This window comes from Sphaeramia orbicularis, chromosome 21 (genome assembly GCF_902148855.1).
Source record: "Sphaeramia orbicularis chromosome 21, fSphaOr1.1, whole genome shotgun sequence".
In the NCBI taxonomy this organism is placed as follows: domain Eukaryota; kingdom Metazoa; phylum Chordata; class Actinopteri; order Kurtiformes; family Apogonidae; genus Sphaeramia; species Sphaeramia orbicularis.
In genome coordinates this window covers 58057021-58082013 of record NC_043977.1, presented here as the reverse complement: position 1 = coordinate 58082013, position 24993 = coordinate 58057021, and the positions used below count along the sequence as shown (strand labels likewise).

At 36.4% G+C, this 24993-nt stretch overlaps 2 protein-coding genes across 3 annotated transcripts in view; one reads left to right on the top strand and one right to left on the bottom strand.

Moving 5' to 3' along the window:
* Nucleotides 1-4105, bottom strand: part of usp37 (ubiquitin specific peptidase 37) — a 38780-nt gene extending 34675 nt beyond the window's left edge. Inside the window, exons 1-3 of one of the 2 annotated variants that reach the window (XM_030124808.1) lie at nucleotides 4010-4105; nucleotides 2805-3029; nucleotides 914-1064 (exon numbers count right to left, since the gene is read on the bottom strand). In XM_030124808.1, coding sequence (XP_029980668.1) covers nucleotides 914-1064; nucleotides 2805-2969 — 316 coding nt within the window. In that variant the 5' untranslated portion in view covers nucleotides 2970-3029; nucleotides 4010-4105. Of the gene's footprint in view, nucleotides 1-913; nucleotides 1065-2804; nucleotides 3030-3914 lie in introns of both variants that reach the window. The other variant, XM_030124807.1, reaches the window with a different exon arrangement.
* Nucleotides 4106-4155: 50 nt separating this feature from the next.
* Nucleotides 4156-18282, top strand: LOC115412355 (CCR4-NOT transcription complex subunit 9-like). The gene is made up of 8 exons (XM_030124809.1): nucleotides 4156-4525; nucleotides 10320-10505; nucleotides 10633-10748; nucleotides 10882-10991; nucleotides 12930-13039; nucleotides 13230-13328; nucleotides 13425-13516; nucleotides 17759-18282. Exons 1-8 carry the CDS (start codon nucleotides 4508-4510, stop codon nucleotides 17925-17927), a joined length of 900 nt encoding a protein of 299 aa, XP_029980669.1. The 5' UTR covers nucleotides 4156-4507; the 3' UTR covers nucleotides 17928-18282.
* Nucleotides 18283-24993: the final 6711 nt, after the last annotated feature.

Here is a 24993-nt window from a genome sequence, read left to right as displayed (position 1 = left end):
CCATCGACACAAACAGGCCTTGAGGGATGCTTTAAGAGGTGATAAACATAGGGCTGCATGATAAAATGATCGTGTGATAATTTTTTAGAACTTTCTTTAAACTTATAACTCACTGAGGATGTGAAAAATAAATGTGACAAAAATTACAAAAAATGCAAAATACAAACCAGTTTTGACAACTGTTCAATACAGTGTTGAATATATTAATACCAATTCATTCACCAGAAATGATCATGGATTTGTCTTGAGTTGTCTGGACCCGTTTCATCTGCAGACCGCCTGTCCTTCAGAATGTCTGTTCCAGTGTCTTTTTTTCAAAAACAAAATAAGCACTAATAACCAATAGGTTTCTTAAGTTTTCAAAAATCAGCCTTTAAACAGCTATGTAATTATTTGACTTTTTTGTAATGACTGCTAAAAGACGATTATGTACATGCTTGTAATAACTTCTAAAGGCCACTTCCAACAGAATAACACTCCATGTCACAAAGCTCAAATGATCTAAAGCTGGTTTTTCTTGACCATGACATTGAGTTCACTGTACTGAAATGTGCTCTGTCATTAGATTTGAATTTAATAGGAACCTCCAGGATGTGGTGGAAAAGGACATTTGTATCTTGGATGTGCTGTCAACAAATATGCAGCAACTATGTGATACTACCGTCTTAAGGTATTATGTACATGATGACTAGAGATGAATTTAACCCCAACTCCACCATAATGTGACTATTACTGTACCTCTGTAGAAATGTAAGTAACATGCATCAGTTGAATCTCCACTCACACAAAAATAATGAAGGCAAACAGACTATGCAAACCTGTGATGGGATTAAAAAAAAAAAAAAAAAAAAAAAACTAGAAATTTGACTGTCAGCAACACAACTGTGGATTTTAGATGTAAAGGTATAATTACTTGGCTTCCCCTGCTTCAGTCTTTCCAGATATTCTTTAGTCTTCTGAACCAGAGTCGGCGGCATCTTATCCAGAACGATAACACTGGAGTCCTTCAGCGTCAACATGATCCTGTTCAGATTGTGGTTCACACTCTTCACGTTCTGGTTAAGCTGAGAGCAAGAAAAGAACATTCAAGATAAACGGAACACATTTCTTTAGTCTGTATTATAGCTTATACATTTCAAATGTATATGCTATTATTCACAATTTAAAATGATTTGGTCATGTGGTAAAACAGAAGTCAGTGTTTCAACAGTCAGGATTCCATCCAACTTCACAATAATGTAATTATCGAGGGCCATTTTCATACTAATAACTGTAATACTGTTCATTGACTTAACTTCAGTATTAGCGTATAAGCCTGACAAAAACTTGTTTCTAAACATAAAGTACAGTCATTGACAAACAGGTGTTTATTGATAACACACAAACATTCCATTTGTTAGTCTAAAGAAAGTGAGGCACCTTGAGGATAAGGAGCTGCAACAATATGGCATCATTAAAACAGCACTAGTCAAATCTCAAGAGTGAAAAAGTACTGAAATATGACATTTCAATTAGTATCATCAGCTGCATTGGCTACCATTAAAATCATTACAATTTTAATCATTGTGATTAGGCAATAGGTTGCTTGCAAGTGATGCTGTGCCACAGCAAGAACTGCAGGCAGAGGGCAGGGACTGGTCCTCTCCAGAAAAACCACTTTAGCATCACTTTTGTCAATCAGTTCAAGAAACTAGAGGGACCTTTTATCAGGTAACACTAGTTTATGTTAATGTGGTGGAAAATCCAAGAAATAAAACCCTGTGAAAATAAATATTTAGTAGACCTCTTTTCAAATGTATTATGTAAACTTAATCTGTGTATGTCCAATAGTAGACTAAAAAAACAGCTAAAAACAATCCCACTACAACTTTAATCAGGTTAGCAGTTATGCAACAGCCATAAATACATTGGAAAATATATTTAGTGATCAGTCTGCCCAAACTGATGGCAATCAGGTGATGATTATTATAAGATGACAATCAAATTGGTCATGCATGTTGCTGTACAAAGAAATTCACAATATTCCTGGCTTGGAATTAAAAATGCTAGTAGTATTTCCAGTCTGATTTTCCCCTTAGCAAACTCACAGATACACAATGTTCTAGATCTTTTTAAATTGCTGTAAAAGAAGCCTGAGGAAACTGTTAAACTCGTCTCTCTTGTCTGTTTCACCCCATGCAGACCATCAGTGGACTTCAAAAAGTGTTTTTGCCAGTGTGTATTAAAAATAAAATGTATTCCATATAAAGCAGCCCCTGCTTGTGACTACAGCTAAAAGAACACCGAGTCACATGATCACCAATCTGCATTTCAACATGAATAATTCTGTCCCAGGTTGTTTTATCCATCTACAGTAAGGGTACTAGAATTGACCCAACTGAGCCACACCTTTAGTGACATTTCACTAGTCTTCTGAGACTTGTTAATCAACTTAAGTTTTATTACCAACCATAAAGTTAACACTGAGGCACCATGATGTTCAGTGTTTGTTGCTAAACATTAATACCCAGCTGTCATTTGTCCTCTTCAGTAGTAGTTGCTTCTAATGCACCCATTTGTAGGATAAACTTTGAATTCCTCCTCTTCATAACATAAGGACCACATCCAACATATGCTGTAATTTCCTATTAAAAATTTCTTTGGAATATTCTGCAAACTAGCACAGTGCACACTTTCCCCAATCTGTTGGTTACTATTTGCCCTCCATCTCAAGTTTATGCTTCACCCGGATCATGTAGTTGTAAACAACCTAACAGGTCATAATTATTACAAGTCTATTAATTAGATAACACAGTGAAAAATACCTGAAAAGTTTTGGCAGCTCCCCCACAGCTGAACCTTAGGCAGAGGTTGACCTTATTGTCTTTTTCCAGAATCTCAAACGTTCCTTCTTTCCATCGGGTCGTTCCCAAGTCTATGCTGGTAAAGCGAATCTTGACAGCACCACTGCTGGAGAGTTTGGGCACCATGGCTGCGATGGGACACTGTCCAGGTGGTGTACTTCAAAGTAGGGGATTTGGGATCAAATTCTACACCAAAACAAGAAGAATATTCTTAGTACCATAGAAATGTCTACCATAAAATGGGCAATACAGGTTTTACAACAACTTCTAATTATTGTTAGCAGTGCTACTGAATAACGGAACAACTTTGCTCTAGTGCATCCAACAAATCCACTCGACTGGAATTTTCCTCTTAATGTATAATAAGTAGATGTGTGAGCTAAAGTAGAATCAGCAGACAGTGTAGGAAACCCTGCCCTTTCATCGAGGAACACGATTTCAAAGTTGGCGTTTGTCAACAAACACAATACAACTAAATTAATGGAATTCAGCCACCTGTCACGATTAGCAACCGGAGCTGCTTGAACCTCACAGGAAACCCAGTGTTTAGACAAATAACGTGTAATGACACCTACGCAGCTTGATACCTAGAAACAAAACACTCGCAGTAAAACAAATTAAAAACGCGTAGGGTCTTCTGTGACGCGGTACAACTCCGGCTGCTTCCGTTAGCTGACAAGCAGATGTCCAGAGCCCAGCTTCATTAGCCTTTAACCTAGCCCAGCGGCAGCTCTGCACCGAACCAAACACAGGTGAAGATGCACATGAAACCGCCACCGGGGTTAGCTATTTCTACCGAACTTAAGAGTTTCTGTCGCTGCGAGAATTGTCCCAAATATGGGAATACATGTAGAATTTCGGAGCGAAGTGTAGTGTCACTGAAGCCAAGTTAGTCGTCTGGGATGCAAGTAATGTCGTCTGTCATCTAAAGAGGCTGAATGGATGGTGGAGGCCGACATTAGCAAGTCGGCTAGCAAGCTAGCTAGAGCTAGCTAACTGGCTAATTTGTCTGAGTGTAATTTAATGATGAAAACACAGCGGCTGGCCGACTACAGAGCTGCGGCTCATTACCTTCTGCGAACAGGCACTCCTCTGGACACTTCTAAATCACAGTGTGATTTTCAGAAGCCATCCGACGACTGAAAGTTTGTTTTGCCGGCATTCACCTGACTGTATGTATGTTGTTGACAGTGGACCCGCACACGACGCCTCGCTCACAGCACTTCGGGATGATGGCGGGAATGTGAAAATTTACAACGGAAGTGATAATCCAGAGCGCTTCCTGCTTGGCTCTCGCGATATTTGGATTTGTGTTTAGCTTGTTTCCATTGCTTGTTAGCAAGGAGGTTTTGTCGTCGTCGCCTATCAATAATTAGCTTTCTATTAAAAAGCTTCAAAGGATGTTCCTTATAAAATGAGATTAAACCTTTAATGTGAGGCTGGCGTGTTCAGAATTCGGAGTGGAGTTATGCTGCTGCCAGTGTAATTAGCTAAATACATGCATTCAGTGGTGTTCATTTGACCGAGGCTATAGACAACCTAGCTGCTAACTTTAGCTGCTATAGGCTTTAATTGTTGAGATAACTTTGTTTCATTGCACAGTTTCCGACCCGTCTGCTCATACTATCCTTTAAACAGACCCATAGCAGCACAGGCAGTGGAGGATGCTGGCCACAGGAGCTGTGAGTACACCTTCAACAAATATCTGTGTTACAGGAGACTTTAGACTACAGTCGTTTTCTACCACTCATGTGGAGAAAAGCACCTGTAAATCTGTAAATGGACACTGTAGAGCTGCAACCGATTAATCGATTAGGTGCTTGAAGCAAATGGGTCAAGTCACGCGCCTATTGACTTTGAATCAAAAAATTAGAATTGAGATAATGATTTCAAACTTTTTGTTGCTCAATAGTATAACATTTTAAGTTTCTAAATCCATTAAAATTTTTGCCAAAAAAGGATTTTCAAGAAAATTACAGAACTTTCTACATGAACTAAATTCAGTCCCTCAGAAAGTTCTTTAAGAATGAATAATAACATAACTTATCATTGCTATAATTTGAAATCTTAATCATATATTTCTATTTTCAGTATAGTTTTATGACCTCTTACACACCCTTTTGTCATTATAAAAATCATTTTGTCTGAAAAATTGGTGTGAATTGCTTTTTTAAGCATTTTAATATCAGATGGTGCTGGTTATGTAGGGATTTTCACTTTTCTCAAAAGAACATGTTTTTTTTAAATCACTAATTAATCAAATGAGCTAAACCAATGGAAATTTCTGAAAGAAAGCATTTAACCCTCTGCTTAAGCATGGCTTCATTGGAATTTAAGACTTTTAAAACGTTTAGAAAAAAAGGAAAATTTAGATGTTAATTTTTGTTCCCTGTATAACCATGCAGTTTTTCAAATTTTTATGGCTAAAGATGGCATTATATCGTTTGTTTCTTTTTATGAGCTTCAAGTACTAGTTAATCCCTTTAAAGTGATATATTATTCATGTCTCTATCTTAAATACTCTTTGAATTACAGTATAAAATGTAGTCAGGCACTCCCTGTATAACCGCCTGACTTGAACCAAATGCAAAAATTCACGATTTGATGAATCGACTCGAATTGATTGAAGGGAAATATTCCATTGCAGTTTTTCCTGAATTGAAGCTTCTTCGTACGTCACAATAAGCATCCGTGTGAAACACAACAGTGGAACCAATGTTTAACAGCAGAGCAATGAAGGAAACAAAGCTTTGATTCAGGAGAATTGTGGTTGAATGATTTTTTTGGATCACTTTGAGTCGATTAATCAGTTGCAGCTCTAATGGACAGTAGGTAATGTTGTAGCTCGGCGACTTCCATTTTAAATGGCGTAGTACATTTGGCACTAAACTTCTGAATGAATCTTTTTATAAATATATATACTTTATTTTTATACACAAGGTTCAAGGTTGCTTTATTTATACCTGTGGGTAGATTTGTTTTGCAGACATAGTGATTACTTTTGGCATTACAACAACTAAACATACATTGAACCTGTTCAGCAGGTACTTGATCGAGTGTCACGACAAAAAGTGTTCAGTGTTCCACCATTCGTCGGTACAGCAGCATGGATAAGGAAAAGAATAAAATAAATAAGATCAAATAAATAAAAACCAGATGCAATGAGACATGATTAAAAAACCTCAAGAAGATTAAAAAAACAGCCTCTGGGATAAAAACCAGGATAAGAACATAAAATTTACAGTTACACATTTTACAGTGTACAGAACAGACCACAGTCAGAGCATCTAGGTTCAACCTTTAGACCAGGGGGGTCAAACTCATTTCTTCCAGGGGCCACATTCAGTCCAATTGGATCTCCAGTGGGTCGGACCAGAAAAATAATAACATCATAACCTACAAATAATGACAACTTTTTTATCTTTGTTTTAGTGCAATAAAAACATGAAATTATGAAAATATTTACATTTACAAACTATCCTTTAACACAAAACATGTGAAAACCTGAAACAACTGAAATTTGTAGGAAAAATAAGTGCAGTTTTAACAATATTCTGCCTCAACTTATCATTTTTACATGTGCATTACAAACAGTGTTACACAAACATGTGGTAACAGGCAGAATATTGTTAAAAAGTTAGAGTTTGGAATTAAAATACGAACAATTTCTCATTCAGTTTCTCATTTGTCAGGTCATTGTTCTTCTTGATAGTTCCTCTAGGTTCAACTGGACTAGTTTTGCTTCAAAAGAGCAAAACTAGTCCAGTTGAACCTAGAAAAATGGAGTTGTCACTGTTTATAGGTTATTATACTATTATTTGTCTTTAAATCATATTGGTCTGTTTGTGGAACCTGAACTAAAATGACTTTAGCACCCTTGATTGTTAATGTCTTCAGTGTAATTTAATTCAATTACATTTAATTTTAGCACTTCCCAATTTCATCCCCCTGGCCAGATTGGACCTTTGAGCGGGCCAGTTTTGGCCCCTGGGCCACATGTTTGAGACCCCTGCTTCAGACAAATAAAATAGACAGGTCCAGGACCAATTAAGTTAAAGAGTCCAAATAAGCATACATAAGTATAAGACTGTACAAGTTCAAGGATTTCTTTGATTAACATAAACATCCCATTTTTCCCAGTATTTTTTACATTTGTCAGCAGTGAGTCTTAATGAGAAGGTCAGTCTTTCCAGGTCATACATTTCTTTGTCCAGTCCAGAAGTGTTGGAGGATCTTCGCACATCAGTTTTCAGGTTATGGCTTTTTTTTTGCCCCTGCTAATAATATTAACAAAAGATATCAGTCAGATTTCCTCATCTCGTGTGGTAGGTTACCCAAGTAATTCATAATAAAATCCAATGGTAAGTCCATTCCTATTATATTGTTAATTTCCTTTATCACCGATGACCAGTAGGGTACAGTCTAAACACTGTCCCAAAAAATGTCAGTGTCCTGCCTTCACACAGCCACAATTCCTCCAACAGTGACCTTTGCTCAGACTCTTACAGTTTACCTTTGACATAAGGTGTATCAAATAAACATACAATGTCTTTCCGTATAAATTTCCTCCTTCCTAACCTGAACAAGAAGTAGCCATTGCAGTTTTACATATATTTGACCACTCATCTGCAGATATTATTACTTCAGCTTCTTTTTCCCATATTAATTTAACATCTGTTGTAGAAAGGTTCTTCTGTTTTTGTAAACGTAGGTAAAGTCTTGATATTTGTTTTTTGGTAGAATTTCCTTTACATGAATCGATAAGAATTTGAGCCAGACCAATGTCCTTCTCCTCCTCTGTTAATTTAACATGTTTGTCATAATAGAGTCTCATCTGAAGGTATCTAAACAAAGCATGTTTTCCCAAATTGTATGTTTCTGACAGTTGTTGGTAACTTTTCAGAATATTTCCTTTTCAAATATTCCAGTAACCAGTGATATCCTTTTGTGACCACTGTTTAAATCCATAATATATTTTAGCAGTAATAAATCTGTATCAAAAGCTGGCCATCAGAACAGTCTGGCATTCCTCTCAGTATTTTATACCGTATATTTAGTGCTACTGTTATCCATGTTGGCAACAAATGTGGGTCTAAATGTTTTTAAGAAGAGGTTGATCTCCAAGCACTGGTTGGATAGGTATCTCACATCCTGGACCACACCAACCTCTGAATGAATCTTGACTTGGGTTTTAAACTAAAGTTGGTTGACGTAGCTGAATGGAAAGACATTGAAAACCAAAACAATATCCCCATACCAGCTGTGATTGGTAATGTAGATTTAATAAACGAAATGACTACACTCAATTAGGGATGTAACGATTACCGGTACAACGATAAACCGCGGTAAAATTGCAGACGGTTAGTATTGCCATTTAAATTCTAATTATCATGATAACCGTGTTTGATTACCACATTTTTAGGGGAAAAAATGCCTATGTAAAGATTCGCTTTTATGTCAAATATTTGAGTGTAGTTTTTATTTATTACAAATTAAATTTTCTGTACCTAATATTTGGAACCAATATTCACTTTTAAAGTCTTTGAAAAGGTTTGTTCAGTATCTGTGTGTTATTTATGCAATAAATTAGATACAATTTTTCAAATCGGATTTATATATTTTGGTTTTTTTTATGTTTTTATAGTAGGTTAAAGTGAAAAAAATAATAGGCAGAAGAGATAGATGAAGTTGTGCTGAAAAAAACAGATCCCAAACATGGGTATAGCAAACATTTGTTTATATAGTATATAAAGGCAAAATCAGAAGGACTGAAAAACAGACAAAATAGGTTCAGACCACTAAGGGTTAATATTTGAATGTTTCTGCAACAGAAGGGACATTGTGCCAATTATTTTATTTTATTTATTTATTTATTTTTAATACAACTTGGTTAAATTATTTCAATGTGTGTATCTGTACTTTTTGAACATTTTGAGCGCCATTTCAGTAATACCGTGATAATAATGATAACCGTGATAATTTTGGCCACAATAACCGTGATATGAAATTTTCACATCGTTACATCCCTACACTCAGTCCATGGTCTGAAATTGCTCTTAGGACCTGGCCAAAGCAGGTAAAAGAAAGCAATGAATCATGTTTGATGATTAGGTGGATAGCATTTGATGAAGCTTTTATCCCAAATAAGACTGACAAGCATTTTAAGACGTGGACTGAGAAAGGATTAGTGAAGTACAGTGACCTTTTTCATAAAGGTTGTCTTAGAAGCTTTCAAGAAATAGAACAGATTTACCATCTTGATAATTCTGATTTCTATAGGTTTTTACAAATCCATCATTATTTGGACAAAATGAACAAAGTAGATTTAGACAGACCACTTAGTGGAATAATGACAATTTGACTGAAATCCTATAAATCATACCCAAACAACAAACTAATATCAAGACCGTACACCGAGTTACAAAACACTAGGGCTGAAAGTACAGTTTATATCAAAGAAAAGTGGGAAAAGGAGGGTAATTTTGAATTGACTACGGAAGAATGGACTAAAATACAAGAAAATATATGGAAAAGTACATCTTCACTTAGTTGGAGAGAATTTGCATGGAAAAGTGTGGTTGGCTTTTTTAGAACACCTGCACAAAAAGGTTCAAATGTAGATCCATCATGCTGGAGACAGTGTGGGATGAAGAAAGCTCATCACCATCATATTTTCTGAAGCTGTCCCAAATGATCTCCCTTTTGGGAAAAACTCAGGAATAGTATTGACAAAGTCATGAAAATAAAAACGCCTTTAAATTTTGAGGATATGTTCTTAGGTAAATGACCAGGTTGTATAAAAGGATTTTGTAAAACATATCTGTGGAATATCATGTTGATTGCCAGCAAAAAAGTGATCAGTAGGAAATGGTTGACAGACAAAACACCCTCACTGGACGAATGGAAGGACCTGGTTAAAGAAATGACTCAAATGGAACAACTCACCTTTACACTAAGACTGGACCAGGACAAATTCAAGGAATGCTGGAGACCGTGGACAGACTTTGTAAATACTTTAAAAAAAAACATACTTGACGCCCATTGATCACTTGCTACTCAGTTGTTCTCTTTGTTTGTTTTTTGTTTGTTTTATAAAAAACAAAACTATCAATGTGTAAAATATGTAAATTTTGCCTTGTAAACCAAATAAAAACTTGAATTAAAAAAAAAACAAAACTAAAGTTGGTTGTATCCAAGTGACTGAAGTCTGAGTATACAGGCAATATTTGGAGTGTTTTAACTTACACTTTTAAAATATATACAGATACTGGAGAGATCTTTAATATTACTAGTTAAAGTCAAATATTTTAGATTTAATTTCATACTCTTATTTGTTTAGTATTCCGTACTGCCGATGTGAAGTATGTACTGTTTATGATCATTTTAAGTAATCATCGGTGTTCCATGTTTTGCTCCATATCCAGCATCTAACTGACTGATGAATCAATTAAAGGGAATTTTCCTTTCATTTTACAGGCTGTAACTAATGTCACAGCCCTGGCGCAGGTAGACAGGGAGAAGATCTACCAATGGATCAATGAGTTATCCAGCCCAGAGACCAGAGAAAATGCTTTGTTGGAGCTGAGCAAGAAGCGTGAATCTGTGCCAGATCTGGCACCCATGCTGTGGCACTCCTGTGGCACTATTGCTGCTCTCTTGCAGGTATAATCTCATTTTACTAATTGTACAACATGGTATCATTACCAGATGCATTATGTTCCTAACATCTGCTGTTCTGTTGTATTGATGAAAAAGGAACTGATTTGTCCTCATGGTTTTTGCTCAATAGGAAATTGTGAACATCTATCCATCCATAAACCCACCTACACTCACAGCCCACCAGTCAAACAGAGTCTGCAATGCCTTGGCACTTCTGCAGTGCGTCGCTTCACACCCAGAGACACGGTAATGGGGTGTTCATTATTATTGATGTTGAAGTGTTTCTGGCACTTCACTTTGGAAAAAATCTAAGATATAAAATGTTTGATATGCCTGCAGATGCTAGTGTTTTGAATTGTATGTTGGTGTCTCCCACCAGGTCTGCTTTCCTCACTGCTCATATCCCTCTTTTCCTCTATCCTTTTCTGCACACTGTGAGCAAAACGCGACCCTTTGAATATCTGCGACTTACAAGCCTTGGGGTCATAGGTAAGCACTGCTTCAGTTTAAGTGTTAAGCGGTACACAGATGTTTATTTTTCGTTCACATATCAAGAACAATTAAACATCGCTACCCTGTAGCCAGGACAACCACGCCCCTTTTTAAGTGAAATCAGTAATGGTCCAGATCCAGCGGTACCACATGGACCCATGTCCTGTTCAATAGTGTCTGTGTTTAAACTCAATAACTGATCTGTTTAATCCATGTATGAATAGGTCTGAGTCAGTACTGTCACATGACACATGGGACACCTGACATAAAGAACATTTAAGGGTTAAAATACTGAAACTCCTGCTGCGTAACACAGAGACTGAAAGTGAACATCATTTTATCCACTTTATTCAAGTGTATAAAACATGTTGTTCTCATCATAAATGGATCCGAAATGAAACAGGGCTGTAGCTCTGATGGAAAAACTACAACTGGGATGAATATTGGATCAAAATGTGGAAATGATCAGTTTGGATGAACGCAGATGTGATGGGACACTAGGGCTGTGTATTGGCAAGAATCTGGTGATACGATATAAATCACAATACTAGGATCACAATACGATATATCGTGATACTGTTAAAAAGGCAAATTTTTGTTTCTTTTTTTAAAATGATTATTTCCTGGAAGAATTGAATTACATCAGAAATCTGCACAAATACTAAACACTTTTTTTTAATCTCAACGGGATCTAATGTCACATCACAAAATGTTCCTGTGTTCAAACTGAAATTCTGTTTTACAGACATTACAGTTTAAGATACTGTTCAAATGTTCATGCTCTATGAGTTCAGAACTAACATCAGAACAGGATTTGAGTTCAATCCCAACAAAGGAACAAACATTATTGAATAGAAGAGTGTTAAAGAATAATAAATAAAACTAAAAATGAACCTCCACAATATCTGCATTTGAATAAATGCCTAAAAATATCGATACAGTACTTTTTAATATCGATACAGTATTGCAAAATGAAATACTGCGATATATTGCAAACCGGATATTTTCTTACAGCCCTATGGGACAGAGGGACAGGTAGGAACTGGGACAGAGGAACAGCAGTTTGAACCTTTGTTCAGTATCACAATAACAGACTGACTGGAACTAAAACACTACAAATATGATCATAAACTTTTATTGAACAGACATATATACAGGGTGTCCCATAAGTCTCCATACATAGGAGACATAATACATTCCATACATATATGGTTCTTACATGTATTTCTTTATATTTCTTCTTTATAGTTCTTCAGCAGTGGAGGACACGCATTGAAATGTGTTCCCGACAAAATGGCAGTCATATAGAGCATATTATATAAATAAAAATGGTTTATGTCAAGAAACGTTTATTTTTCCTATGTATGGAGACTTATGGGACACCCTGTATATGTATATACACACATATAATGTATACAGAACCCTACTGCGCCCGTATAGAACCCTATGGTGCCAGTTGATGCCTTTGTGCATATTCATCAGTCATTGTCAACTCTTGTCTCATTGTTTAACTGACTTTAGCCAAAATTAGATGCTACATTGCTAGTGCAAAATGTCCAGACAGCTGAGTCTCCTGATTTCTTTTCAAAAGCCCAATAAATGTGATGACATTGATGAACACAGTGAAAAAAGGAGGACTGATGTGGTGGAGGATGAAGGACAAGCAGGTAGTCAGCAGCAACTACCGTTACTGCATCATTGAGATGTTTTTGAACATTAAGTACTACTAAATACGTCTCGTCATTAAAAAATAACATTTGAAATGATAATAATGTGTCATGATGGAATTTTTATGACCCTGTCTGTTAAAATGTGTGGCGGAGCCTCTGCTCATGATATTGCACAACCCACTTTCCTTTCAGTTTGAGGTGCAGGGGTTAATTGTTGGGATCCATTGTTGGTTCATAGGAAGCTTTGTTTCTGTGTTTACTTCAGGAGCCTTGGTCAAAACAGATGAGCAAGAGGTGATCAACTTTCTGCTGACCACTGAAATCATCCCTCTTTGTCTTCGCATCATGGAATCAGGAAGTGAACTTTCTAAAACGGTAACGATTACATTCTGTTTTTAAACTGCTGTAACTCATATTTTCATTTTACCAGTGGGACAACACCAAAGGCACCATTTGTATTGGACTGTGTGTGAGAACAGTCTCTGACATGATGGTCTATGCTCGTATTTGAGAGGTCCTGAACAGGGGCCTAACACCACTGTGTTTTCTCTCTTCATCTTTCTAGGTTGCTACGTTCATATTACAGAAAATCCTGTTGGACGACACCGGACTGGCCTATATATGTCAGACATATGAACGTTTCTCTCACGTGGCCATGATCCTTGTAAGTCTCTTGAAGGGAAACTAGTGGCTAATTGGTGTCCCAAGTACGATACCTGGTACTTATCATTGGATCGTAATGTGGACTTTTCCTTTGCAGGGTAAAATGGTGCTCCAGCTCTCTAAAGAGCCGTCTGCTCGTCTACTCAAACATGTTGTTCGCTGCTACCTCCGTCTCTCAGATAACCTCAGGTAAAGCAGTGTTTACACATATATACAGTTTGAGTTGGTTCTTGATCGTGGGTTGATCAGTGTGAGGTAGTCTGTAGCCACTGATCAGACAGAAAATGTTCAACTAAATGAAGAATGTGCTAGGTCTGCCACTAGGTGGAGCTATCACATTCTGTAAGCCAGAGCTCTCAAACTCAAGTTCTTTCAGGTTCCACATTCAGCCCGATTTGATCTGCAGTGGGCCAGACCAATAAAATAATAACATAATAACCTATAAATAATGACAACTCCAAATTTTTGTCTTTATTTTAGTGCAAAAAAAACCCCCATTAAATTATGAAAATACTTATGTTTATAAACTATCCAAATAAAAAAGATATGAATAACCTGAAAAAACTGACATTTCTTAAGAAAAATAAGTGCAATTTTAACAATATTCTGCCTCAACTTATCATTTTTACATGTGCATTACAGATCAGATCTACAAAGACACTAAACACTGAGGAACAGGCAGAAAAGAGTTAAAATTGTGCTTAATTTTCTTTAAACATTTCAGGTTGTTCATATTTGTTCAGGTTATTCACATTTTATTGTTACAGGAGAGTTTGTAAATGTAAATATTTTCATAATTTAATGTTATTTTTTGCACTAAAACAAAGACAAAAATTTGAAGTTGTCATTATTTATAGACATGATGTAATATTATTTTTTTATCAAACCAGAAGGAAGTCTGGAGTCATTCTTTTTTGTAGGATATTTTACTTCAGATCGTATTGCTCTATATGTGGAACCGGAACTAAAATGAATCTGTGGAATTTTTGCACTTTGTAAATTCATCCCAGGGGCCAGATTTGAACCTTTGGTGGGCCGCATTTGGTCCCTGGGCCGCATGTTTGACACCCCTGCTGTAACACAGTTGGGGAGACTGTTTAATGGCACCTGACTGGATATTTCACAACTGCAGAGGACAGTTTTGATATTTTGATCCTTTCAGGGTTCTCACAGAGTCTTAAAAAGTCTCAAAAGTCTTAAATTTACAAATCTGCATTTAATACCATAAAAAGTCTGTAAAAGATACACATTTCCATAAACTTGTTCACTGTATTGTGTTTAACTCTTTCGGTGCCAGACAGTTAAGGGGCTAATAAGCCTTAAAAGTGCCACAGAATTTGGCCGTTTTTCAGTATTTCGCGTCTTTTTTATAATCGAAGTCTGAATCGTCATCAGAACTCATTTTCTAGCTGATGGGACTGTTTTGACAGATCGCTGTGTTTACAGTATTACTACAAAATGGCCATCTAATTTGCATATGATTTCATTCATAAATTCATTCATAAAATTTCCCAAGCAGAAAACGAAACGCGAGCTCTTCCTTGGTCAAAAACCGCTCGGTAACATCCGACCGATTGCTACTTAGATTCAAAACGCACCGGACACAGCCGATTCATTATTGATCGTAATTTGCAAGAAGATTTGAAAGAACGTCATCAAAATGTGAGAAAGAAATGGGGGTGGATGGTTTGTTTGTACACAAATATGGCGTGTTCTCCAAAGCCGATCTGATCGGCCCGTGGCACTTTAAAGGTTGTATTCGTAAAGCCGATTTAATCGGCCCGTGGCACTGAAAGAGTTAAATGTGTCTGTTAAATGTCCAAGTTGCAAATACAGTAACATTTGTCTATTCAGTTCCACCTGTTCCAACCCCACAATTTATATTGAAATTAGGAACCAGTTATCGTAAACTTTGCAGCCCCCTGTGAGAAATTACTCAGAACAGTGGGAATCAAGGCATTTGAGTAAATATATTTTCCTAAATTCTAGTTTGAGCAACAAATTTTTGCCAGTATGGACGTAAAATGGGTGTTAAATTCTGTACCAAGTAGTCTTAAAAATGTTTTAAAAATGTCTTAAATTTAACTTGTACAAACCTGTAGGATCCCTGTCCTTTGTAAACAGTCATTTAGACAACTCATTTTTCTGTTATCCTAAGATATTGGAATATTTTTTATTATACCCCCGCCCTTTTTAAATTTGACACATGTTCTTTACCACTAGGAGATGTGCAGTTTAGTGGGATGGATGAATTTCAGTTTCTGGATTTAAAAAAAGAAATCAATTCTCAGATGGGGGGGGGGGGATACTTTGGTCTGTTTAACCCTTGATATATTCCAGATGGGGGGGGGGGGTATACTTTGGTCTGTTTAACATGTTATTCAACGTCATTTGATCATGTGTCAATTTACGCCAAGATCTCCAGTAGGGATGTAACGATTACCGGTATAACGATTAACCGCAGTAAAATCACAGTCAGTATTACCGTTTAAATTCTAATTCTCATGATAACCGTGTTTGATTACCGCACTTTTCCGGAGAAAATGCCAATGTAAAGATCTGCTTTTATGTCAAATATTTACCTCCGCCAAGGAGGTTATGTTTTTGCCAGGGTTTGTTTGTCTGTCTGTCTGTCTGTTTGTCTGTCCGTTAGTGTGCAACATAACTCAAAAAGTTATGGACAGATTTTGATGAAATTTTCAGGGTTTGTTGGAAATGGGATAAGGAAGAAATGATTAAATGTTGGTGGTGATCGGGGGTGGGGGGGCCCACGGGGGGGCCCATTTCCAACAAACCCTGAAAATTTCATCAAAATCTGTCCATAACTTTTTGAGTTATGTTGCACACTAACGGACAGACAAACAGACAGACAAACAAACAAACAAACCCTGACAAAAACATAACCTCCTTGGCGTGGGGGGGCCCACGGGGGGTGGGGGCCACTGATCAGCCTTGGCGGAGGTCTGCGCTCTCCGAGTGCTTCTAGTTGATTATAGTTTTAATTTATTACAATTTTAATTTTCTATACCTAATATTTGGAACCAATATTCACTTTTAAAGTCTGTGAAAAGGTTCGTTAAGCATCTGTGTGTTATTTATGCAATAAATTATATACAGTTTTCAAATCAAATTTTTTATATTTTTTGTCCTTTTTGTTTTTATAGTAGGTTAAAGTGAAAAAATAATAGACAGATGATGTAGATGAAGTTGTGCTGAAAAAACAGATCCCAGACATGGGTATAGTAAACATTTGTTTATATAGTATATAAAGGCAAAATCAAAAGGACTGAAAAACGGACAAAATAGGCTCAGACCACTAAGGGTTAATACAGGGGCATCAAACTCCTGTTAGTTCAGTTCCACATACAACCCAGTATGACCTGCAGTGGGCTGGATGATTAAAATAATAACACAATAATACAAAAATAATATCAATTCCAAAATTTGTATGTCTAATTTCTATGTTTTAGAGTGAAAAAAGTAAGATTATATAATCAAAATTTTTACGTCCTTTAAAGAAATGTGGAAAAACATGAACAACCATGACCAAAATGAAATTTCTTAAGAAAAAAAAAGCAATTTTAACAATTTATGCCATTATTTGCCTCAGCTTCTCATTTTCACATGGTCATTACAACTTACAGATCACAGTGGATCTACAAATGCACAAAACATTTAATAACAGACAGAATATTGGTACAGTTACTCTTAATTCTCTTAAGACAGTTCAGATTATTCATATTTGTTTAGGTTTTTCACATTTTTGGAAAAGGTTAGTTTGTAAATGTTAACATTTTTGTGTAATTTTACTTTTTTTTTTTTTAAAAAACTAAAACAAAGAGAAAAAATTGTGGTTTTCATTATTTATAGGTTATTATGATAGTATTTTACTGGTCTGACCCACTTTAGATTGAACTGACCTAAAATTATTTTGACATCCTTGATTGTTAATATCTTCAGTGTAATTTTTGTGTTTCACTAATTCATCCCGCGGGCTGGATTTGGCCCCCGGGCCACATGTTTGACACCTCTGGGTTAATATTTGAATGTTTCTGCAACAGAAGGGACATTGTCTATTATTTTATTAGTTTGTTTTGTTTGTTTTTTTTGTTATGTTTTTTTTCAAAATACAACTTGGTTAAATTATTTCAGTGTGTGTATTAGTACTTTTTGAACATTTTGAGCATAATTTTAACAATACTGCAATCATAATGATAACTGTGATAATTTTGGTCACAATAACAGTGATCTGAAATGTTCATATGGTTCCATCCCTAATCTCCGGTGCACACGACCCTCACCCTCAGTGTGTGGTATATTGACGCGGTGTAAACAAAGCTTCTAAAATCGTACCGATAACTCAGCAGTTCAAAGTGTCATGCATATTTATGCAGAGTCTTGATCTGATGTTGCCCTTTTCTTTTCCTTCAGAGCCAGAGAAGCGCTGCGCCAGTGTCTACCGGACCAGCTCAAAGACAGCACCTTCGCCCAGGTTCTGAAGGACGACGCCACCACCAAACGCTGGCTGGCACAGCTGGTGAAGAACCTGCAGGAGGGTCAGGTGACCGACGCAAGAGGCATTCCACTGGCACCACAGTAGCACAGACAACACCCCCCCACCACAGTTAGGCTGTTCCAGGGGTCCTCGGGGGGTCACCGAGCAGGACGTTGGCTCTGGGAGACATGGGTGATCAACTGCAGCCAAGGTTTCTAGTCAGAACTTTGAATATGAGGCAAATGTGAAATCTGAAAGGACGGGGAAGTCACTATTTGGAACGAAGGAAGTCAAATGATAACTTCATCCTCAGATCAGAACTGTGTAACTCAAGACCCAAATGGACCCCAGTCTGTGGACCAGTTGAATCCAGGTGTTTGTGTTCTAACAGGGCTCTGGGATCCAAAACTATAAGGACTAATGTCAGAATACAGTTGGATATTATGGGATAGATATCAGTGCATTGGTTTGTTTAGGTTAAGTTATTATCTTTGTTTCTAAAATGATGCACAGATGGTTTGGACTGAATTTAGATCAACATGAATTATTATTTTTTATCCATGGCTATGATTTAAAAAAATTCTAACTCTAAATTGATAAAATATTATTCACGCTTTTTGTAATCACTCAAAAACCACTTTAATCATCCAAAAATTACTCAAAAATCACATAAAAATAACCCAAACACTACCTAAAAATTACTCAAAAATCACCTAAAAATAACCCAAAAGCCACCTAAAAATCACTCAAAAATTACCTAAAAATAACCCAAAAACCCACCTAAAAACCACCCAGAAATAACCCAAAAACCCACATAAAAACCACCAAAAAACACCCAAAACCCACTTAAAAATCACCCAAAAATTTACAAAAATCACCAAAAAAACCACCTAAAATTTACTTTTAAAAATGCCCCCTAAACCAACTAAAATGACTCACTGATGGTTTGGACTGAATTTAAATCAACATTGATCATTTTTTTCTCCCTGACTCTGATTTTAAATGTTCTTCCTCCAAATGTCTCTAATATTTTTCCTGCTCTGACTATAAATGATAATGTTATTCCCCATCAAACCATCTACTGTCATCACATCTGACTGAGGAAGAAAAACCTCACACTTGGTTTATAATAAATAATATGATCAAAAACAAATAAAAAATCTATAGAATATTAAATGACGCAAAGAAAAAGCAAAAACTATACCAAAATTAAAAATAAGATAAGGCACAAAATGAACAAAAATAATTATAAATTGACAGAAAAATAAGACATGAAAATAGCCACAAACTGAAAAAAAGGAAAATACAGAACAGAAAATGAACAAAAACAAATAATAAAATAAAAAAATGAACAAAAAACATTGTTTTTGTTTTTTTGTTTTTTTTCCTGACTGGGATTTTCTCTGTTCTTCCTCTAAATGTCTCTAATATTTGTTCTGCTCTGACTGTAAATAATCATTTCCATCTACTGTCATCACATCTGACTGAGGAACAAACATCTACCATTAAACTACAGTCAAATACTGATGTTTATCAACTCTATGGACATAAATATTTGGACACATCATGTCTCCAGCTGTCAGATGCCCTGTTCAGGAGGATCGGACACACAAACATCAATATTAATAATCAATAGGATATCTATCCCATAATATCCAACTGTATTCTGACATTAGTCCTTATAGTTTTGGATCCCAGAGTCCTGTTAGAACACAAACACCTGGATTCAACAGGTATGAGTTTGATCATTCTGATATGAGGATAACCCTATTAGTTAGTTGTTGTTTTTTTTTGTTTTTTTTTTTTTAATTTAATCATTTCTGGATAGATTTCTTTGCATTAGTTTCATAAATGGTTGTGATATATTTGGGATGTAATACTTTGGAATAAAACATTGGACTGATCCCTGTAGTGTTTTCTAATATTCCACTTCCTCTTCTGCTTCTTGTTTTTCAAGCTGAACTCACTGGTTTTGTGTTCGACTGGTGGTATTTGGGTTTTTTTTACACAACATTCTCTGCTGTGCCACACTTTATTCCACTCTATATCTGTACAGTTTGTATTTAACCGGCCCCTCTTATATGATCACAGTTTGGGAGTAAAGTGTCCGTGCAATGATTCATGAAGCAAAATAAACCCTGGGAAGTCAGAGTGGAGGACACTCGAGCCACAGGTAGGAGGGCCTTATTTTCACAGGTTTTCCACAGTTCACTTCCTGTTCTCGAACAGACACCAGACCTTTATACTGGTCTGCTAACCCCCCCCCCCCCCCCCCCCAGTAAATCTGCATCCTTTTGTCCAGTTCATTTAGCCACCTCATGAACCTTGGAGTTAAAGTTGATGCTGAACTCAGGTTTAACGGTCACATCAGTTCAGTCATTTAGTCCAGTTTTTTCCAGTTGAGGCTTCTGGACAAAATTAACCCAGTTTTTTCTGCAGCTCTTTCAAACAGTCGTCACTATTATTACTGATATGTATGATCTATTATTATAGATATATGTGGTCTATTATTACTGATATATATGGTCTGTTATTATAGATATATATGGTCTATTATTATAGATATATATGATCTATTATTATAGATATATGTGGTCTATTATAGATATATGTGGTCTATTATTACTGATATATATGGTCTATTATAGATATATGTGGTCTATTAGTATAGATATATATATATATGTGTGGTCTATTATTACTGATATATATGGTCTATTATAGATATATGTGGTCTATTATTATTAGGCCTGTAACGGTACACAAAATTTTCGGTTCGGTACGTTTTCGGTTTTCAAAGCCACGGTTCGTTTTTTTTTCGGTTCGGTACGGGAGGAAAGAAAACCCCTCAAAATGTCTTTAATACATTTACGAATTTTTGAACATTTTTCCCCCAATTTTTGGACACAATAGAATATAGAATAACAGGAATAATATAATTCTGCTGCTATAAATCAAATAGAAAATGAAATAAATTATTAATATTACTAAATGTATTTTAAACATTAGTATTGCACTTTTCCCTGACAGGTAGTTTTGAACAAACAAAAACATCTAATCACAGTTCTGTCAGTTCACATTCTGCAAAAAAATATCAACAAAAAAATTCTGCATGAAGTGCAACATTAACAGGAGGGTAAACTGGTATTCTGTTTGAACAAACTGAAGAGAAACACTGACAACAAACTGAACCAAATTATTTATTTTAGGACAGAGAACAAACTGTTTAGGACACTTTGTGTACTTGTGTGTGTGTGTGTGTGTGTGTGTGCGCGCGCACGCAAGGTGCAATTTGTCTGGGGGATGGTTTGTTTGTTGTTTTTTTGCTCAGAGCCAGGGGGGTGGGGGGGTGCGGTCCAGTCCGGTCCGGTCCATAACTAACGTAACTAGCGCTGGCGTGAAACGAAAGTGAAACTTTATTTTTATAAACTTTCAACGGCCAACTCCGAGTTCTGTTCCTCTGTTATACAGCGTGTGAGAGAGAGAGAGAGAGAGAGAGAGAGAGAGAGAGAGAGAGCGCTAGTGTGTTTTAGAACTACCGTAGTTCCTAGGGGCCAAACAACGTCCGTCTCATCTCCGTCTCTTTCCTGGTGGTTGTCTTTCACCTGAACCTGAACTGATCCAAACTGGACTGATGGTGGAGGGTCTGCAGTCTGTTCCTTCCAGGTTCACATCATATTTGTTTGTTTTTTTACCCTTTATCAGCTGCTATTTCACATTTCGGGTCACTGTGTGCTCCTTCAATATGTCCGTGTGAAACTTTCGCGGATTTAAAGTTCGGCATCAAACAATGTCTTTCGTTCCTTTTTCTTTTTCTCCACATACTGTGCCGTTTCGGTACAGGTGTGTACCGAAACGGTTCGGTTCGGTACGTGTACAGGCCTAATTATTATAGATAAATATTGTCTAATATTATAGATATATATGGTCTATTATTCTAGATAAATATGGTCTATTATATATATATATAGGGTCTATTATATATATATATATATATATATATATATATATATATATATATATATATATATGTGTGTATATATATATGTATATATATATATGTATAGTCTATTATAGATATATGGTTTATTATAGATATATATGGTCTATTATAGATATATGTGGTCTATTATTTCTGATATATATATATATATATATATATATATATATATACAGTACAGGCCAAAAGTTTGGACACACCTTCTCATTCTTTGCATTTTCTTTATTTTCATGACTATTTTCATTGTAGATTCTCACTGAAGGCATCAAAACTATGAATGAACACATGTGGAATTATGTACTTAACAAAAAAGTGTGAAATAACTGAAAACATCTCTTATATTCTAGTTTCTTCAAAGTATCCACCCTTAGCTCTGATGACTGCCTTGCACACCCTTGGCATTCTCTTGATGAGCTTCCAGAGGTAGTCACCTGAAATGGTTTCCACTTCATAGCTGTGCCTGGTCAGGGTTACTTAGTGGAATTTCTTGCCTTATTGATGGGGTTGGGACCATCAGTTGTGTTGTGCAGAAGTCAGGTTGATGCACAGCTGACAGCCCTATTGGACAACTGTTAGAATGCATATTATGGCGAGAACCAATCAGCTAAGTAAAGACAAACGAGTGGCCATCATTACTTTAAGAAATGAAGGTCAGTCAGTCTAGAAAATTCCAAAAGCTTTGAATGTGTCCCCAAGTGCAGTCACAAAAACCACCAAGCGCTCCAACCAAACTGGCTCACATGAGGACCGCCCCAGGAAAGGAAGACCAAGAGTCACCTCTGATGCTGAAGATAAGTTCATCTGAGTCACCGGCCTCAGAAATCGCAAATTAACAGCAGCTCAGATTAGAGACCAGATGAATACCACACAGAGCTCTAGCAGCAGACACATCTCTACAACAACTGTTAAGAGGAGACTGCGTGAATCAGGCCTTCATGGTCAAACAGCTGCTAGGAAACCACTGCTCAGGAGAGGCAACAAACACAAGAGATTTATTTGGGCCAAGAAACCCAAGGAATGGACATTAGACCAGTGGAAATCTGTGCTTTGGTCTGATGAGTCCAAATTTCAGATCTTTGGATCCGACCACCGTGTCTTTGTGCGACGCAGAAAAGGTGAACGGATGGATGCTACATGCCTGGTTCCCACCGTGAAGCATGGAGGGGGAGGTGTGATGGTGTGGGGGTGCTTTGCTGGTGACACTGTTGGGGATTTATTCAAGATTGAGGGCAACCTGAATCAGCATGGCTACCACAGCATCCTGAAGTGACATGCCATTCCATCCGGTCTGCGTTTAGTTGGACCATCATTTATGTTTCAACAGGACAATGACCCCAAACACACCTCCAGGCTGTGTGAGGGATATCTGACCAAGAAGGAGAGTGATGGAGTGCTGCGCCAGATGACCTGGCCTCCACAGTCACCGGACCTGAACCCAATCGAGATGGTTTGGGGTGAGCTGGACCGCAGAGTGAAGGCAAAAGGACCAACAAGTGCTAAGCATCTGTGGGAACTTCTTCAAGACTGTTAGGAAACCATTTCAGGTGACTACCTCTGGAAGCTCATCAAGAGAATGGCAAGAGTGTGCAAAGCAGTCATCAGAGCTAAGGGTGGATACTTTGAAGAAACTAGAATATAAGAGATGTTTTCAGTTATTTCACACTTTTTTGTTAAGTACATAATTCCACATGTGTTCATTCATAGTTTTGATGCCTTCAGTGAGAATCTACAATGAAAATAGTCATGAAAATAAAGAAAATGCAAAGAATGAGAAGGTGTGTCCAAACTTTTGGCCTGTACTGTAGATAGATGGAGTAAATTCTCTTCTTATGGTCTATTACTGATATATATGGTCTAATATTAAAGCTATATGTGTTCTGATAGATAGATAGATAGATAGATAGATAGATAGATAGATAGATAGATAGATAGATAGATAGATAGATAGATAGATAGATAGATAGATAGATAGATAGATAGATAGATAGATAGATAGATAGAGTGAATTCTCTTCTTCTGTTCTGGGGCCTGTTTCACAAAACTAGGATAAGGGATTAGGCCAGGCTATGTTGGTTATCCTGACTTAATTTATCCATAATCTGGTTTCACAAAAGCAGGATATGTTTTGATATAAGTTACCATGGAGATTTATTCAGTGGAGTTAACCTGTTCCAGACCAGGCTAAGTTCAGGTTTATTTAATCTCATCCCTTATCTCAGTTCTTCCACTGCCCATGAAACAATGGAACCACATTAACTAGACCCACTGTCACTATAGAAACATTTGTGATTATTAATTTAAATTATTTTACATAAATGATGATTTTAGATGATTTTTCAGTCATTAGATCAGTTCAGTTCAGTTGTGTTTATTCAGACATTTTAAAAATTAGACATTTCTGCAGATCCAATATTTAAAAACTCCAGAGTCTGTAAAGGAATAGGCTGAAGGCCAAGATCATTCTGCTGACCCCCCATTCATATCACCAAACAAATGAAATAAAATAGAGCCCAATGCCTTTAGCTTAGTAACAACAGAAACAACCAAAAACTAAACAATTCAGTAGTTTGAGTGAAAAAATGAACATTCACATTCTTCATATATTTTCATGACATTTAAATCTAGTTTTAAACATAAATAGTGTTGGACAGTCTGTGAACTCAGGACTCAACTGGTTCCAAACATTTCCTCCAACACAGACTAAATGTGTTCATGTTTGTTCAGATTTGTTCTAACAGAAGGTTTATTGAACACATGACTTCCTCTGAAATTAGAAATACTTTCCCATATTTTAAACAAACTGAATATGAACAGGCAACAGATTGTTTATTTTGAACATAAATTGTGTTGTTTTAAAGAGGACTAAGTCACTAAACTTTAAACTGATGTGTGTGTTCCTATAGGACACTGTACTGATCAGTGCTATTGGCCTTTTCTGAATAATGTTGATTGGATTTGTATTAGTTCAGTCAGTTTTCACCCACACCTCCATGAACTACAACATACAACAACTGCACTTCTTTTGTATAGTTATTCCAAGGAATCTGATTACATTGACCCTTTCAGTCTGTGTATTATTTATACTCAGATAACTGACAGTTTCCCACAGACTATATATGTCATATAAATATAAATACGCAAAGAGTAACATGATGTTCCTTTATTGAATAA